The sequence below is a fragment of the Panthera tigris genome, chromosome B3 (genome assembly GCF_018350195.1).
Source record: "Panthera tigris isolate Pti1 chromosome B3, P.tigris_Pti1_mat1.1, whole genome shotgun sequence".
Lineage (NCBI taxonomy): Eukaryota > Metazoa > Chordata > Mammalia > Carnivora > Felidae > Panthera > Panthera tigris.
The window spans coordinates 25,088,259-25,107,974 of record NC_056665.1 but is presented as its reverse complement, the minus strand read 5'-3'; the positions used below and the strand labels follow the sequence as shown (position 1 = coordinate 25,107,974).

Below are 19,716 nucleotides of genomic sequence, written 5' to 3'. Positions count from 1 at the left end.
TGGATTAAAGTCATAAATGTGAGACCTGAAACCATAAAAATTCTAGAAAATAACACAGGTAGTAATTTCTCTGACATTGGTTACATTTTTTTAGATACGTCTTCTGAGGCAAAGGAAACAAAAGCAAAAGTTAACTATTGAGACTACATCAAAATAAAAAGGAAATAAACCATCAACAATAACAAAAAAAAGACAACTTACTGAAAGGGAGAAGATATTTACAAATGATGTGTCCAATAAGAGGTTAATATCCAAAATATATAAAGAGCTTATACAACTCAACGCACCCAAAACCACAAATAATTCAACTAAAAAATGGGTGGACATGAATAGACATTTTTCTAAGGAAGACATGCAGATGGTGCATGAAGAGATGCTCAATATCACTAATCATCAGGGAAAGGCAAATCAAAACCACAATGAGATATCACTTCATACCTGTCGGACTGGCTAAAATTAAAACACAAGAAATAACAAGTGTTAGCAAAAATGTAGAGAAAAAAGAACCTTTGTACACTGTTGGGGGAAAAGTAAATTGGTGCAGCCACTCTGGAAAACAGTGTGGAAGTTTCTCAAAAAACTAAAAATAGAGTTACTGGGTCACCTGGTGCTCAGTCGGTTGAGCATCTGATTCTTGATTTCAGCTTAGGTCATGATCCGAGGGTTATGAGCTCAAGCCCCATGCCAGGCTCTGCACTGAGCATGAAGCCTGATTAGGATTCTCTCTCTCTCTTTCTGCCCCCTTTCCATGCTCATGCTCTTTTTCTCTCTCTCTAAAATAAAAAAGAATATAATTTAAAAAATAAAAATACAAATAGAATTACCATACAATTCCATTACTGGAATCAGTAATTTATAGAATTGGTAATATATAGAATTACCAATAATTCCACTACTTAGTGCTCACCCCCCAAAAAATAAAAACATGAATTTAAAAAAAAATATATGTACTTATGATTATTGTGGCATTATTTATTTATTATTTTTTTAATGTTTATTTATTTTTGAGACAGAGAGAGACAGAGCATGAATGGGGGAGGGTCAGAGGGAGAGGGAGACACAGAATCTGAAACAGGCTCCAGGCTCTGAGCCATCAGCACAGAGCCTGATGCAGGACTTGAAATCACGAACCATGAGATCATGACCTGAGCCGAAGTCGGACACTTAACTGACTGAGCCACCCAGGCGCCCCATATTGTGGCATTATTTATAACAGACAAGATATGAAAGCAATTTAAGGTCCATGCATAGATGAATAAAGAAGATGTGGTATATATGTACAATGGGATATTATTCAGCCATAAAAAAAGAAAAAACCTTGCCATTTGCAACAACATAGATGTATCTAGAGGGTACAATGTTTTGTTTTTATTTTTTTAATGTTTATTTATTTTTGAGAGAGAGAGAGTGAGAAGGGGTGGGGCAGAAAGAGAGGGAGCACAGAATCTGAAGCAGGCTCCAGGCTCTTGAGCTGTCAGCACAGAGACTGATATGGGGCTTGAACCCACGAATGTGAGATCATGACCTGAGCCAAAGTCAGATGCTTAACTGACTGAGCCACCCAGGTGACCCTAGAGGGTACAATATTAAGTGAAATAAGTCATAAAAAGACAAATACCATATGATTCACTCATATGTAGAATATAAGAAACAGAACAAAGACACATTACCTACAAAGGATAAGCAGTAACAATCACTAATGACATCTTATCAGAAACAATATGGTCCAGAAGACAATGTAATGATACCTTTAAAGTGCTAAAAGAAAAAACTGTCAACCCAGAATTTTATGTCTAGAGAAAATACTCTTCAAAAATAAGTTTTTTTAAGGGATTCCTGGATGGCTCAGTCAGTTAAGTATCCAACTCTTGGTTTTGGTTCAGGTCATGATCTTGTGTTTTGTGAGTTTGAGCCCTGCATCAGGCTCTGTGCTGGCAGCATGAAGCCTGCTTGATATTCTCTCTCTTCTCTCCCCTCACTCTGCCCCTCCCTCACTTGCTCTGCCTCTGTTTCCCTCAAATAAACAAATAAACTTCAAAAATAAGTTTTTAAAACAAAGGGAGACATTTTTAAACAAAGTGCAGCAAAGTTGCCACTATTTCAAGAATTGTTAAAGAGGTTATTTGAGCTGAAGGGAAATGATACCAGAGAAGAATTCAATTACAGGAAAAATGGGAAGCTTGCTGGAAAAGTGAAGTCATTGTTATCTTTTATCTGAAAACATCTTTCTAACTGGTCTCCCTGTGCTTCCTCTTGACTCCACTCAGGCAATTATGAAGGTTGGATTATCACCACAAAGACAAACCATATTAAGCCATCTATTCTGATGTCATAGGTGACCAAGATGTACAGGCAGCTAGAAGGCTACAGCAATCTACCTAATGTGGTTCTCAAAAACAAACTGAGCTTATAAACCAATCCTCACCACAAATCAATGTCTATTTCTGCATGACTGTAAGTTCTATGAGGGCAAAGTCAGGTCTTTGTTTTATCCTCTCACTATTATATCTCAGAGCTTAGTGGGATGTCTGGTCTTGAACAAATATTTGCAGAATAAAAGATTATTAAATACTGAAATAAAGAGGATTAGGGGATAGCTGTTAAAAAATAGAAAACAGGATAAAAATGGTATCACTTGTGATAAGCCTCACATCAGCAAACCAAGACTTATACAGAACCTAACTACAGTTTCACCTTCCCAGAATATAACTTTTAGCCAGTCAACATAGAATTACCTGGGTAGCACTAGTGAAATAATCTGCTCGGTGGACCCTTTCCACTTTCCTTAGGAGGGTGACTTTGCCTGAGACAATGTATTCTCTTCTAATAATTTATTTTTCCAGCCTCCTTTCTGCCTTTAGAAAAACTGCCATTGAGGCACTTGAGTGGCTCAGTTGGTTAAGCATCCAACTCGCTCTGGTCATGATCTCGAGTCCCACGTTGAACTCTGTGCTGACAGCTCAGAGCCAGGAGACTGTGCTTCAGATTCTGGGTCTCTCTGTCATTTTGCCCCTTCCCTGCTCACACTCTGTCTCTGTCTCTCTCAAAAGTAAATAAACATTAAAAAAATTTTTAGTAATCCCCCTACCATTTGTATAGCCTTTGAAAGCTCCCTTCTATTACTAGATAGGATGCTGCCTGATTCATAAAGTGTTGAATAAAACTAATTAGATCTTTGGGGCGCCTGGGTGGCTCAGTCGGTTGAGCGTCTGACTTCGGCTCAGGTCACGATCTCGGGGCTCGTGAGTTCGAGCCCCGCGTCAGGCTCTGGGCTGATGGCTCAGAGCCTGGAGCCTGCTTCCCATTCTGTGTCTCCCTCTCTCTCTGCCCCTCCCCCATTCATGCTCTGTCTCTCTCTGTCTCAAAAATAAATAAACATTAAAAAAAAAATTTAACAAAAAAAAAACCAATTAGATCTTTAAATTTACTCAGTTGAATTTTTGTTATTTAACACAACCAAGTACCCTCTTCCTTTCTGCTGGCATTTGAAGCATGGTGTCCAGCTTAGGAAAGGGGTTCCAGAATGCCAGCCAGGGGCTACACTGGAGGAGATCAATCACTGAAGCTGGATTCTGTGCAGGGAGAATGGGGAATTGCTTTCACAGAAACATTATCTTTGAATTGGAAGAAAGATCCTCACTTATTTTAAATACAACTTAACTAGAAGTGGTGGGGAAGGAGACACACACATCCATAAACATGCATACCTCATACTGCACTGAAAGTTTTAGAAATAGCTGCAGAGTTGATGGCAACCCGCCAATGATTTATATCATTCTTTTCTATTCTTTGGGGAAAACAATTTACATGGATAAAAATTTGAAGAAGGTAATAACGAAAAAGTTAATTCCATTCAGCTGCATCAACTTCTTAATCTTGAAACTAAACCAAGAAAAAGAAAATATTGAGAGACCACCTTGCTGTTCTCAAGAGCAAGTTGCATAATTTACATAGATGTCTGCTGTGAAATTGGATAAGGCCACAAAGTGCCTTTTTCTCCTTTAAAGGTCAAAATATGCATTTCTTTCTCCATATGTAGGAATAACATCAAATTTGCTACTAGCCATACTTCCAACATGTAAAAAATTTCTTTATAAACAGACTCCTGACATGAGTTGTTGAGTGCTTCCTTCATTTCTCATTTTAGAAAGTTTATACACCTCAAAAAAAAAGTGATCACATGCATTTATAGTGACTGACATCTCAATTTTGTAAATTATATGCTAAGGCACAAGAAACACGATTCTCCTGCCTTTGAAAGTATCATTTGGCATATTTTATTCATCCTGCCTTTCATTTTTTTAAAGAGATCTTGCCTAGAGTGTGGAATAAATAGGTCTTTGTTAAGATCATCTTCTATTTTCTGAGACTGTTACAAAGTGTCCTATTCTGCCAGGCCCTATGACTCACTAAGAATTCCAGTGCTCACAAATGACAGAAGACAAGTCTGACACAGGACCTAATCCAGGTCTTCAAGTACACACTTCTTTGTTCTACAGAAGGATGGAGCTCAGACGCTCTTTCTTTCTACCTGCTGCATGGATGTGAACACACATATTAATATTCATGCCCTCAGATGCATATGCACAGAGGTGCATGAGCACACACATACACACACATATACTTGCACACACACACACAAACACACACACACACATTCACCACACATACACATGGGTTAAAGATGCCTCAAAAATAGATTTAGAATAGATTGTAGAATTTCCTTGAAGTAAAGGAGTTCTTTAAGAGAGGTAGGATCTAGGGGTGTCTGGGTGGCTCAGTCAGTTAAGTGTCTGACTTCAGCTCAGGTCATGATCTTATGGTTCATGGGTTCAAGTCCTGTGTCAGCCTCTGTGCTAACAGCTCAGAGCCTGGAGCCTGCTTCAGATTCTGTGTCTCCCTCTCTCTCTCTGTCCCTCCCCTGCTCATGTTCTGTCTCTCTCTGTTTCTCAAAAATAAATAAACGTTAAAAAATAATTAAAAAAAAAAAAGGTAGGATCTAATCTTGATTAGGGCAGTTCAGATATGTTTTAACTAATGTAGTGCAGTGAATAAGTAAACCCTAAAGGTTCCACTTAAATCTATGTTTCTGTGCTATATGTGAGATTGAAATATCTCACATATCTCACAACTTAGCATTGCCAGATAAAATACAGGACTCCAAGCTAAATGTGAAATATTTGGGATATACTAATACTAAAACACTACTTGTCATCTATCTGAAATTCATAAGTAATAGGTGTGCTATATTTTAATTGACAAATCTGTCAGGCAGTCCTATAGTCAATGAACTGAACAGCAAGAAAGCTCTTAACATGAGCCCAAATTCACCTTTATCCTCATAATCCTGAGCTTTTACCTGAATTGGCTACTGTGGGCCCAGCCACAGCTTCCCTCAAGATGGGACAGTGCAGAGGTGCCTGAGTGGCTCAGTCGGTTAAGCGTCTGACTTTGGTTTAGGTCATGATCTCAGGTTTGTGAGTTCGAGCTCCGTGCTTCTGATTCTGTGTCTCATTCTCTTTCTGCCCCTCCCCTGTTAGCACTCTGTCTATCTCTGTCTCTCAAAAATAAATAAATGTAAATTAAAAAAAAATTAAAGATGGGGAAGTGCAGAGAATCCCAGGATAAGGAGTAAGACCCACAGCACTCAGGGACCACATGGCCATAATATATGTGGCTGTCACCACAGCAGAGGGCTGAGCTCATGTTACTCAGCCAGCTAACCTGTGAGGGATATGGAGATGTTACCGCTCATCATGGACCTGGCTATTCACTTGCTCAGTGACCTCTGTTCCTCCATAAGCCTGTAGGCCTTGTCACACCCCCAGGAGCTCCATGCACTGAATGGCTCACAGCAGGAGCCCCCACATCCAAATCCCCAATCTCTCCTCCTCACTTGTTTTCTTCTCAGTGAAGATTCACCACTGAAAATATCAGGGCTAAACTCAGTTTTTGTATACATCGTCTTGAATATTATTACTTAAATTTACCCACATTGACAGTCATTGTGAGAGAAATAGCCATTATCCAGCATTTACAATTGAAGAAACCAAGGTTGTGTCATAAATATATACTATGCTTTCCTGGACTCCATGTGAAAGACACAGAAGACATGACCCCTTGTTTATGGGAGCTGTGATCTAGCATGAGTGCAGAACATTTATATGTTATATGCACTTGTAGGTACACACACAATAGATCAAATGCAATTGTTAAATTCAGTTTGACCCATGAGCTCTTTGGACAAACAGAAATAACCCATACCCTCCTTTAATTTATCTGGGACATCTAAATGAATACTATGACTGGAAACAAATGAAAGCAATAGTAAGTGGAAATATGATTTTTCAAAAAACAAAATCTTCTATCCATATTTCCCTTCGACTCTGTTGAGAATCACAGAGGATGATGTTTTTCCTCTTTTGTAATATGTGTACACAACTACAAGGTTAAAGTTTGGCATTTGCCCAAGTGAATCCTGGCTTTAGGGAATACAGTCACAGAAATTATTCTACAATTATCATTTTTGCTTTGGTTTCTTGATATGTTCTCATGAACAATATCTTGAAACTTGTGGGTATCATTGGCTATGGAGCAGACTTCAAATCCTACAGATAGAGAGGGAGGGAGAGAGAGAACCCCAAGCAGGCTCCACACCATCTGTAAAGAGTGAGACATGGGTCTTGATCCCACAAACTCTTAGATCACCACCTGAGCCAAAATCCAGAGTTGGACACTTAACCCACGGAGCCCCCCAGGCAGCCTGCCTACTCTACACATTTATTATAAATGGAATCATATAAAAATGTGGTCCCTCATGACTGGTTATTTCATTATGTTCAATATATTTCAATATGTTCATTATTTGTGGTTAATGCTTTGAAGTTCGGCATATTGTAGCACATATCAGTATTTCATTCCTTTCTTTCTAAACCTGAGTAATATTCCATTGTATAGATACACCACATTTTTATTCTTCCATCATTTCATGGACATTCAGACTGTTTCCACTTTTGGGGCATTATTAATAATGCTGCCGTAAATATTGGTATGCACATTTTTTGTGGACAGATATATTCAAATCTTAGTCAAATACCTAGGAGTGGAATTGCTGGGTCATGTGGTAACTCTGTTTATCATTTTGAGAAATTGCCAGAATGTTTTCTAAACATTCCCTAAACATTCCCTCTGGCGATGTATGAGAGTTCTCAATACTTCTTAACGTTGATAGAAAAATATGTGTAAACATGTTTGCTAAAAGATTAATGACAAAGCTAGACAAACTAGACACAGGATAAATGAGTTCCAAATCATAATTTAAAGTGAACAAAGAAAAATCTAACAATTAAAGATCTTTAAAAAGAAAATAGGGGCATCTGGGTGGCTCAGTTGGTTGAGTGACCAACTTCAGCTCAGGTCATGATCTCACAGTTCGTGGATTCAGACTCCACATCAGGCTCTGTGCTGACAGTTCAGAGCCTGGAGCTTCAGATTCTGTGTCTCCCTCTCTCTCTCTCCCCTCCCCTACTTGCTCTCTTTCTCTCTCTCCTTCAAAAATAAACATTTAGAAAATAATAATAGTAAATTAAAAAAATGAAAAGAAAATATACAAGGGGTGCCCAGCTGGTTCAGTGAGTACAGCATGCAACTCTTGACCTTGGGATATGATTTCGAGTCCCATGTTGGGCATAGATATTACTTAAAAATAAAATATTTTTTAAAAAGAAATAAAAGTATAAAATTACTAAATTCTTGCATATTTCCAAGTATCAATGAACTGAAACATGGTGGCCATGAGTTCAGTGCATCAAATATTCCCCATTCCAGAGATAGGACTTTATTCCCACCTCCTTGCAGTGAGATGTGGCCACACAGAATTCTTTGACCACCAAAGTGTGAGCAGAAGTGATGTGTATCATTGCTGGGCAGAAGCTTTAAGGATTGATGTGGGATTTACAATGGGCTCTTGCTCCCTGCCACAGAAACCATCCACACTCCAGATGGCACATTCCTGACAGTCTGGGGACCAAAATGACCACAATGTAGAAACCCAACCAATTGTAGACATGTACCATGAAGAAGAAAAAATCTCTACTTCTTTAAACCAAGACATTTTGGAGTTATTACCACAGCAAAACCTAATCTATCACACACACACAAAAATTAGTATCAGGATTGGGGGCATCATGAAAAATTTAGAATATGTGACATTAACTTAGGTGCCAGGCAGCATACTTGTGAGAAAATTGTTATTGAAGGCCAAAAGGATCACAATCTATGTAATACAGTAGCAAAATATCTAGTAAAGCCATTATTTGTAATGACTCAGGAGTCAGATCATAAGCCTAATGAATTTATAGCTCAAGGGGAAGAGGTTGGAAAATGGAACTAGTCTACACTAGTTGTGACAGGTTGCAGTTAGTACATTTTTATGAAAAAATAAAATGAGTGCAGAAATGAAATGGCAGTAGGAATAAAAGAAAATAGAGTCTAAAAAGTCATGAATTTGCAGAGTTGGAAGTGGGAACTTTTTCTCCATTCCAAATGGTAAAAGATAAAACTGAATGGCCTCTTAAGAATTCTGCCCCTCAGTTTAGGGAGGCTTCCAAGATGAGGCGACCTTCAAGCTTCATTTTGAAATATAATCAGTGATCTACCAAGTTGTAAAAACAATGAAGACTGTTCCAAACAGAGAAGATCCATGGACAAGAGAAAATACTTGTGAAGCAACTTGGAGGAAATACAAATAGTCAGTACTGCATCACAATAGTTTCCAAATCCTCCCAAGCTGAGAATACCTTTATTCAATGTCAGGATCTAAAACTGATGAAAGCAGACTTATTCCAGACTCCATAGATCACATTTTAAAATCACCTGAATAAGTTGCCAGTCTTGAAGGGCTATGTCACCTCTCAATGCCAAACCAAGAGAAAACAAGATCAGATCTAGTGGAGGAGTAACAGAAGAGTGAGAAGGGGGTCACTATAGGTAAATTGACCTAATAGTCAGAGCATGAGAGAATGGGGTCCTGAAATTCACAATGGCTCTGAGGATAACTTAGAGGGGATGTATTTCAGAGATATTTAGGAGAGAGACTCAACAGAACTGGACCACTGATTACATGGAGGTAGGCAGAAGGATAGGAAGAAGATAGGGTCAATAATAATTTCCAGATTTCCAATTTGGGGGACAGGATGAGTACAGTTACTAACAACCAATACAGGGAATACAAGGTGAGCAAGGATGGCAATCAGGAGCAAAGGGATTGAGTTTATTTACGAATATGTTGAGTTTGGAAAATCTGCATTATAGCCAGTTTTAAGTGTCCCATTGAAATTTAACACACAAAGAAGTTGGGAACTCTAGGCAGTGCTAAATGTTGGACATTGCTTAAATATCAGAAGAAGATATTTAGCACCACCATCTCACCCCCAACATGTCCCCCCACCAAGAGCCAGCCCCACTCCATTCTTTCTGCCCACAGAAGGGGATCCAGTGTGTTAGTATCCAGAGTCGGCCAATGTTAAATTTGAGCAGCAGAGAACTGTCTGTCACCATCTGGGAAGGAGAGAGGGGGGAGAATTTTTCACTATTTCTCCTTTTATTCCTGCCCCAGAAATCCCTTTATAGATTAAGTAAACCAGTGTTTACAGATGCGTTTGCAGCTCCTATTAGCCAGGGCTCTATCTCAAGGATGGTTAGACACTGATTGTGAAGAAATCAGCAGGGTATTTGATGATTTCAGCTTATCATGGAGATAGACCCCACAAGGACTCCTCTGAGTCAACAGCATGACAAAAAAAAATCCTTAAACAATTCCATTCCAATTACCAGTTGCTGAGAAAATAAAACTAAACCTCCTATTTTTGATTGGTCCAAGTGAGAATCATTTAATGATTATAGAATTACGTGCTCTTAAGGGTTAGGTTTCCTGGGAAACAGACTCTGAGAACTGTGTGTAGGAGGTTCATTGGGAGTGCTCTCAGGAACCACACTGTGAGAGGGAGGAAAGCAAGAAAGGGCAGAGGGAGTGAGTGCACCATGATACCTCAGTCCAGCTCATCTTTGAGGCAAGAGAGCTGGGGCTTTGTATTCCCCTATGGACGAGTCACTGGGTGCAAGTGGCTTCCAGGGAGCAGGTATGATCTAGACATGTCAATTGCCCAGTGTTTTTTTTTTTTTTTATCTGAGTAAATGGTGATGGGTCTCTTTGGGGAAGGACCAGGCATGTCATTATCACATATCCTTCCCATGGTGACATAGGGTCATTTTTCCTGGGTACCCAGCCTCTCTTTTAGTCAATGGGGTTCAGATTCAAGTTTCTAGAATCATTAACTGAAATATAAGCTGAAGATAAGATTTTTTTATGGAGTACTTTGCCTCAGAAATGTATATATTATTTTTAAGAACTCAGATTTTTTTTCAGAGCAATCTCAACATAGAGAATGAAAACTGATGATCTTACATTCAGCACAAGAATTTTTTATATGTTTAAGCCCAGAAAAAGAAGTCTATGCATTACATGTACATGCCTATTAAAGTCTGTGTGCCTGTATATGTGTCTGTGTGTGTGTGTTTCAATTTTTCCCTGATGAAAAATAGTGTTTCTTTATGGAACCCCTGTTAAATTCCAGCTTTTGTTACATGAAACAAATTTCATTTGTTTCTTGCTCACTTCTTTTCCCCCATCATCATTCTAGACCCCAATTTCTATTTGAGTCAACAGGAGCATGTGCACAATGTATCACTCAGCAGACATCACTATCCTGAAATAGACACCCCTAGCTTTTGCCAGTACTGTCCATGGAAGTTATGACAATAATGCAAGGACAACCAGAATCATAGATGATGAATGATGAATTACAAATGTAATTTAAATGATGTAATAAGATTACTACATTAAATACAACAGGCCCAGTTAAATTTAACTTTCAGATCAACTACACACATACACACACACACACACACACACACACATACACTTGTATATCAACTATATATATTATATATATAACTATACATTATATATATATATATATATATATATATTAGTGTAAGTATGCCCTATGCAATATTTGAGACATACACTAAAATTCACTTATTTTTTATTAATATTAATTCAAATTTACTGGACATCTTGTATTTGTTTGTTTTGCAAACTCTGATACACCTACTATATATAATCAGTAGACATAATTCTTCCACATTTCTTACTTTTACTTCTGCCCTTCAGTTTTATCTGTCATTGAAATCCATGTTGCCTTTCCTGCTTGAAGAGAAGTATTAGGATCACAGAAAATACTGAAGATAACAGACAAGGGGGCACATCTGGTTTTACCATTTATATGATAGAAAAGTTGGAACCAAACTGTCTTCTCATCTTAACACTCAAGTTTGTTCAGAAGTTTAAACATTCTTGGCAGAACTTTTCTTTTGAATAACCATCACACACACAGATATACAATACCAGGGTTTTTCTGATCTGCTCTCATGGTATATCATAAAATGAATCATCTCAAATGCTAACACCTCAACCTTTACATAATGCACAATTTTTACTACATTATCCCAAAGTGCTAGGACTTAGAATAATTGTTGATGACTGCTCTTATGTCTTTGTGTCATCTGGTCAGTTCTGGTACCCAGGCCAGACTCAGTGAAGCTTGCCTGCACTTCTCTGGGCAGCTGCTATCAGCAGGCTGTTCAGGGAGGGAGTGGTTGTGCTAGGAAGTGTCACTTGTCTGGGAGCAGGTAGGCTGTTGGCAGAGTGGAAGTAATGGAGACTTCTGTCTCCTGTCACCCATTAGACTAGCTCAGAATTGTCAGGGGTCCAAGAGAGACTCAGCCAAGGCTCTGTGAGGCATAGAGTCAAAATTACCTTTTCTTCTTCTGCATTCTATTAGCCAACACATGTAAAAACCAGACAGGGGGGAAAATGGATTTAATTTTCTGCTGGGAAGAGCTGCAAAAGACATGGATAATGGAAGGGCTAGAGAACTGGATTTATATTTCTAATCAATCTCCCCATCTTTAAATACAATGATGAACATGCAGACATTTTATGGGGGAGAAAAGAGCTTTCTCAGTGAAAAAAACCATGGATTGACTTATATCCTGCCACAAGTTTCTTATTCTGGTACCTGGTCCAGAATAGTTACCTGTCACTGTCACATCAACATCTGAACAACCTCTTATGCAAAACTAAAAAGTTCTAAACCACCTTTGTTAAGTAGGTTATCCTTCATGGCTTCATGCAATTCAGAGCTTGTTGTGTTTATTAATAATAAAGCTGAAAGATTAACTTCTTCCTTCACACCACCACCATATTCAGTTGGACATTTACCAAAGGGCTACTATTATGTTTACATTATCTGTGCTTTCATCAGGAAAAATAGAGAACTATGTCACTAGCTGTACTTGTCATATTGGTGGTACTTCTGTATACTTCTTCCTTCATATTCACCCAGCATTTCCAAGGACTATATCAATACTATTTTTCACAAGTATCACCTTGTAGTCTAACCTCCTAAAGTTCAGCTTTATTAGAAGACAGCAAAGTACTAATGTTTAGATGTGTAATATTAAACATCTGATACTATTGTCTTTAAATTCCATATTTTCTCTAATTCTTTTGTTTTTTGACAAATTCTTCATTTCCTGTGTGAAACCGCCTAAATGTTGTGTTTTTTTCATATTTACACATTTTCTTTCTTTTTGTTTATTTTTTTGTTTATTTTTTCCCCTCAAAATTTCAATGTAATTTATTGTCAAGTTAGCCAACATACAGTGTATACAGTGTGTTCTTGGCTTCAGTAGATTTCCATGATTCATTACTTACATACAACACCCAGTGCTCATCCCAACAAGTGCCCTACTCAATGCCCATCACCCATTTCCCTTCTCCCCCTCCCTCCCGCCCATCAACCCTCAGTTTGTTCTTTGTATTTAAGAACATCTTATGGTTTCTCTCCCTCTATGTTTGAAACTATTTTTCCCCTTCCATTCCCCCATGGTCTGCTGTTAATTTTCTCAAATTACACATTGAGTGAAACATATGATATCTATCTTTCTCTGACTGGCTTATTTCACTTAGCATAATACCCTCCAGTTTCATCCATGTTGCTGCAAATGGCAAGATTTCATTCTTTCTCATTGCCAAGTAGTATTCCATTGTTTATATAAACCACATCTTCTTTATTCATTCATCTGTTGATGGACATTGGGCTCTTTCCATAATTTGGCTCTTGTTGAAAGTGCTGCTATAAACATTGGGGTACATGTGCACCTATGAATCAGCACTCCTGTATCCTTTGGATAAATCCCTAGTAATGCTATTGCTGAGTTGTCAGGTAATTCTATTTTTAGTTTTTTTGAGGAACCTCCGCACTGGTTTCCAGAGTGGCTGCACAAGTTTGCATTCCTACCAACACTGAAAGAGGGTCCCTTTTTCTCCACATGCTAGTCAACATCTGATGTTTCCTAAGTTGTTAATTTTAGCCATTCTGACTGGTGTGAGGTGGTATCACAATGTGGTTTTGATTTGTATTTCCCTGATGATGAGTGATGTTGAGCATCATTTCTTGTGCCTGTTGGCCATCTAGATATCTTCTTTGGAAAAATGTCTATTCATGTCTTCTGCCCATTTCCTCACTGTATTATTTGTTTTTTGGGTGTGGAGTTTGGTGAGTTCTTTATAGATTTTGGATACTAACCCTTTATCCAATATGTCATTTGCAAATATCTTCTCCCATTCTGTACATTACCTTTTGGTTTTCTTGATGGTTTCTTTTTCAGTTCAGAAGCTTTTTATCTTGATGAGGTCCCAATAGTTCATTTTTACTTTTATTTCCCTTGCCTTCAGAGATGTGTCGAGCAAGAAATTGTTGCTGCTGTGGTCAAAGAGGTTGTTGCCTGTTTTTTCCTCTAGGCTTTTGATGGTTTCCTGTCTCACATTTAGGTTTTTCATCATTTTGAGTTTATTTTTGTGTATGGTGTAATAAAGTGGTCTAGTTTCATTCTTCTGCATGCTGCTGTCCAATTCTCCCAGCACCATTTGCTAAAGAGAGTGAATTTTTTCCATTGGATACTCTCTCCTGCTTTGTCAAAGATTAGTTGACCATACATTTGTGGGTCCAATTCTGGGTTCTCTATTCTATTCCACTGGTCTATGTGTCTGTCCTTGTGCCAAAACCATACTTTCTTGGTGATTACAGCTTTTTAGTAAAGGCTAAAGTCCTCTACTCTAGGACTGTGATGCCTCCTGTTTTGGTTTTCTTTTTCAACATTACTTTGGCTATTTGGGATCTTTTGTGTTTCCATACAAATTTCAGTGTTGTTTGTTCTATCTCTGAGAAGAATATCAGTGCAATTTTTATTAGGATTTCATGTAGATTGCTTTGGGTAGTATTGGCATTTTTACAATATTTATTCTTCCAATCCATGAACATGGAATGTTTTTCCATTTCTTTGTGTCTTCTTCAATTTCTTCCATAAGTTTCCTATAGTTTTCATAATACAGATCTTTTACATCTCTGGTTAGGTTTATTCTTAGGTATCTTATGGTTCTTGGTGCAATTATAAATGGGATAGAAACCACTTACATTTTGAATGTGTCTTAGCTTCACTAGTCAGTGTATCTCTACAAATAAGACACCAGGGGTTTCCTCTCTCACTTTCAACCACAGCCATAAAAGCAAATTCAGATTGCACAACATTATGAAGTGAATTGTACTCTGTAAAATGGTTACTTTTATGTTAGGTGAATTTCACCTCAATTTTTAAAAAAAAACTTTTAAAAAATCACAAATTCAGTACAAGATAAATAGTACTTCTGAGTAATTTGAGGGCAAACCTATTTGGTCTTCATTTTCTCAGATCACTGCCATTGTCACCAGTTGGTTTACAATGTGTGTCTTTTCTTTTTTTTATTTAAAAAAAACTTTAATGTTTATTTTTGAGAGAGAGAGAAAGAGTGTGAGTCAGGGAGGGGCAGAGAGAGAGAGAGAGAGAGTGAGGGAGATGCAGAATCCGAAGCAGGCTCCAGACTCTTGAGCTGTCAGCATAGAGCCAGACATGGGGCTTGAAACCGTGAGATCATGACCTGAGCCAAAGTTGGATGCTTAACTGACTGAGCCACGCAGGCACCCACAATGTGTGTCTTTTCTTAAGAAATAATCCAATAAAATTTGTTCCACTTTCAGTAAATTAGGATTAAAAATAAGTAATATGAATTTCACTTAGTTATGTTAACGCTAGCTTGATTTTAAATTACAATGATTGTGGTTAATGTTTTGGCAGATTCAAGAGGGAAGTATAGGTATCAGCTGCTTAGGTCTCCATGACCCTGAAGATGCAGGAAGGAGTACCTGACCTTCAAGGTGTCCCATTTAGGCAACACTAAATGAATGCCTTCAGACTTCTCCAAAAAACACTGACTGAGACACAAGCCATGTCACCATGGTTGTGGCTGAGCTGGAGAAGATCTTAAGCAGCTGCCCAGGTGAGGAATCCGTGGTCAGCCTTCTGGATGGCACAGTGGAAAAACTGAGCATCCCCAAGGCAGGTGGTGGAGTCCATCCAAGTGAAGGAGGAGAGTACCAAGCTGTGCAAGCACAGAATCTAGCACCTTAAGGGGCATAGCAGCAACCAGACCCTGGCAGCCAGCATGAGGAAGAGAAAGCACATGGACCATACAATGGCGGGGCACCTGTTTTGCTGTGGCTACATCTCAGTGAATTAGCACACCAGAGTGGCATAGAGAGCTGGTTGGACCCAGCCAAGGTGGCTGATGCTGAGCCAGAAGTTCCAGTACAACTACCACCTGCACCAGCTGGGGGACAATTCTGTGTTCACCATCACACCAACCTCTCAGCCATAAGGACACCACAATATTCCAAGGGGGACAGCAGCTTCAAGAGCCCCCACTGGCCCATGTGCAGCCACTTTCTGAACAAGCAGGCATAGCCCCTGCCCTTGGCCCACTGCACCAACTCCCACCTGCTCTGCAGACCTCAGACATCTCAATGATGGAGAACAACCGGCCCCCGAGGCTGCCCAACAGCTATAGCTACAACCCTTTGCTGTCTGTCCACCAAGAACCAAAGAAGTGTTGCACTTCTCACAATCCAAGAAAGTGTACATCATGTAGGCACCCCACACACACCTGTGTGCCCCATGCCTTCGCACTCCAGCCTGGCCTGCCAACCTGTGTTTCTGTTTCTTGTGACCCAAGATCAGTGAGCGATGGTAACTACTCCTAGAAAGAGAGGAGTCAGATCAAGAGCACATCTGTGCTTGGAGGTATGTTTCCACTGGTAGAATTCTGAAGCACGTGTGAGCTACTTGATGCCTTCCCTTTCAGAGAGAGACTTTCCTGCCCGGGAGCTTCCACCACTCCAGAAACAAAAGTCGGTTATTTCCTGCACCCCTGACCCTTGTGTCCTCCTTCTGTCGGCCCCTCCTTCCCATCACCAACCAACATGCCAGGAAGGGTGGCAGCCATGCCCAACGAGCATGCCCTGTAGAGGCATCCAGCAGAGTTGCGTCCTTGGGACCTGGCTTTGGGTGTTCCAGGTTCAATGTCAGGTCATTCGTGCCACCTTATCTCCTCCTTGAGAATGTGTTCACATGGAAATCCACTGGGCCAAGTTCTGCAGAGAACTTTCCTGCCTATGGTTCCCTAACTGTAGATCTAATGCTGATCCTTACAGTAACTTGTAGTTCAATTGAAGTAAACACCTGTGACTTTTCAAATCAAATGATCTACTGTAGTTTACAAAAAACCATACGGTAGAGGTTTGTATTTAGCACTTATTTTTGCATGTTGATGTTGATTAGTTAATAAACTGTAAATGTAAAGCATAATAAAAATATTTTCTATTTCTTGAAAAAATAAACTACAATGACAGTAAAAAAAAACAAATGTTATGGACAAAATGTTTCCATTTTCTCAGATGCATAAACATGCATTGTAGTTGAAAAATCACCATTAAAGTTCGCACACTGTAATATGATCCCTATGTACATGGCTAGTCTGAAGCTCACACTGTAAGCAACTTATCCCCAACTCCTGAACTGGTCAATACCTACTCACTGAGACAATCCCCTGAATACACATAGGGTTGTTGGGAAACATAGTGTCACGTTTCCATAAAAATTTCTAAATATATATATTCCATTTCTATGCTTATATCCTCACTTGGAAATAACAGTTACCAGACTTTGAGTAGAACTTGATAAATGGTCTAAATAAAACTTGAAATGGTCTAAATAGAACTTGAAACTGATCTAAATAAACTGCTTTGGAGGAGGTGCCTGGGTGGCTTGGTCAATTGAGCAACCGACTCTTTATTTCAGCTCAGGTCATGATTCAGGGTTGGTGGGTTTGTGCCGTATATGGAGCCCCCCAGTTGGGCTCTGCACTAACAACACAGAGCCTGCTTGAGAGTCTCTCTCCCCCTCTCTCTCTCTCTGCCTCTCCCCTGTTCACTCTCTCCCTCTCTCTCTCTCAAAATAAACAAATAAACTTTTATAAAAAAACAAACTGCTTTGTGAATACCTTAGTAGGTCCCTTTGCTGAGGAATTCTCAGTCTTTAACAAATTACCAAACATTGGAAATCTGCAAGAGAAAAATGGAACATGGAACATCTCTCACATTTATTCAACCCCAGGATTTTATTTTTCACTGAGCATCTCACACTACTAAGTTTTCTATGCAACAGACATCGGGAGGTAACACGTAGTCATGTTCAACCCAGACATGGAGTCCAAAAACCCCTGAATCCCATTGCTCACTGCTGCTTGCTCTCTCTCCAGGCAAGCCAACTTTATTCCAGAAGATAAAATGGAAACAAGGTACTGCCACTGAGTGTCTCAAAACTGATTAGAAGTTTGTCTGACTTTCTTCATTTGTGTGTTCAATCCAGCCAGTCATGTATACGGACACCACTGGTTTTTCCATTTGTGAGTAGGATGGGTTTTTTTTTTCTGGTTACTTGCATTATGTATCGCCTCCTTGGTGGCTCCAACAAAGTAACACAACTTAATTTTCCTTGTCTGTGGTATGCCACTTACACCCACTTAGTTATGCTTGTGTCATTTGATTAAATTGAACATCCTTGCTGTCTCTATACATAATAGTGATGGGTAATCACATAAAAGCCTCTTTCACAATCAGACTTAGATATAAAAAAGCAACATGTTTAATAAGATCCATTGGATTTAATAAAATAAAAAATAGTGGGAGCCTTCGATATTATAAAGGCCTTACTTTGCAAATGAGAACAATGAAGAGTAGAAAGATGAAGGGCTTTGTGCAGGATCACCAGCTGGCTGTTGGCAGAACGGAGCCTGTACCCTGCAAGTATCTTGATATTTTATAGTTTCTCAAAGAGCTATAATGATTTAAAACAATATGTAATAATCATTTGACATTTCCAAGTTGGTCACATGTACTTTCTTCCTTCTGACAGTTTCCAGGTGCTTGGCAATTTAATAAAGTATGATAATATTTAGCAAAATGTCCTGCAGCTTGCCAAGCATCATATATTTTCATAATAAAGTACTTGTTTCCAAATTAAATTTCTATTGTTTACTTATTTAATGTAAGTTGTCCACTGTTGGGGCATCAGTCCCACAAAACAGAAAATCTTCTGGACATAGATGTTGCAATATGGGACTTCATTCACTTCATCAATTCATTCATTTATTCACTTGTTCATCATTGAACTGAAATCAATAAATCTAATCAACATTTTGAATGCCCATTGTATACTTGACAAAACCATATTTGTAAAAGGCATAATCCCATCACAAAGAATCTCAGTTTAGTTGGAAGACAGGTACATAAATAGCACAGAGAGGGACCCTGAGCCTAACATGGGTACCAGGTGACCAGAATGCCAGAGCATGGCCTGAAATGAATTGCAAAGACTGTAGGAGGCATTTGTTCCTGCAAAACACAAAGGTAAGACATGAGAGAGGGAAAAGAAAGGAAAACACAAGCAGAAGAGCCTGCAGGGCACAGGCATGAGAGAAGACCCAGCAGGTACCCATTTGTGGAAACTACAAGCAAATCCATGTCACTGACATAAAAGGCAAAGGTGTGAACCAGTTCACAGAAAGCAATTATCTTGGGCACCATGTGGGCTTTATTCTAGATCAGAGATCTAGATCTAGATCAGGGCTGGATTGATGTGGGGACCATCTTGTGCATTGTAGGATGTTTAGCAGCACCTCTGGGTTCTACCCGCAAGATGCTTACAGCAACTTAGCCCTCAAAAATGTCTCCAGACACTGCCAAGTATCCTCTTGGGGAGGGGAGGGAGGGAATCATCCCTAGTTGAAGACTACTATTCTAGGTAAAAGAGAGCCATTCCAGTGTTTTCTGAAAGGAATGACAAGGTTGCATCTGTCTGAGACTGGGGCAGGGAGTCTTGGCAGAGGTCTGTGGTAGCATCCTGAGAGATCTGGGACAGGTGGGAGCATGGGTGGATAGTAGCATCACCCAGAGTAATGTTTGAGGCCAATTGAAAGTGAAAGTAGGAGACTGTCACACTGAGGGAAAGATGAGTTTAGTGGAGAAAGATAGCAAATACCTTTGGGAGCATGTCCCATTTGAGGTGAAAGTATGGCATTTAACTGATGATGGAAATTTTCAACACAAACCAGGAGGGAAGAGGATGATCTGGAGGTTTCTATTTGGGCACCACTGCCAT

The 19,716-nt window shown here is 39.2% G+C and overlaps 1 protein-coding gene across 1 annotated transcript; it reads left to right on the top strand.

The window, feature by feature from the left end:
* The first annotated feature begins 9,194 nt into the window (after positions 1–9,194).
* On the top strand, positions 9,195–16,026 carry LOC107181263 (macrophage erythroblast attacher, E3 ubiquitin ligase). Its single transcript, XM_015545118.2, is given in 7 exon segments — positions 9,195–9,233; positions 15,317–15,391; positions 15,394–15,551; positions 15,553–15,728; positions 15,731–15,777; positions 15,779–15,857; positions 15,860–16,026. Coding segments are annotated over 7 exon segments (741 nt in total).
* The last annotated feature ends 3,690 nt before the right edge of the window (positions 16,027–19,716 follow it).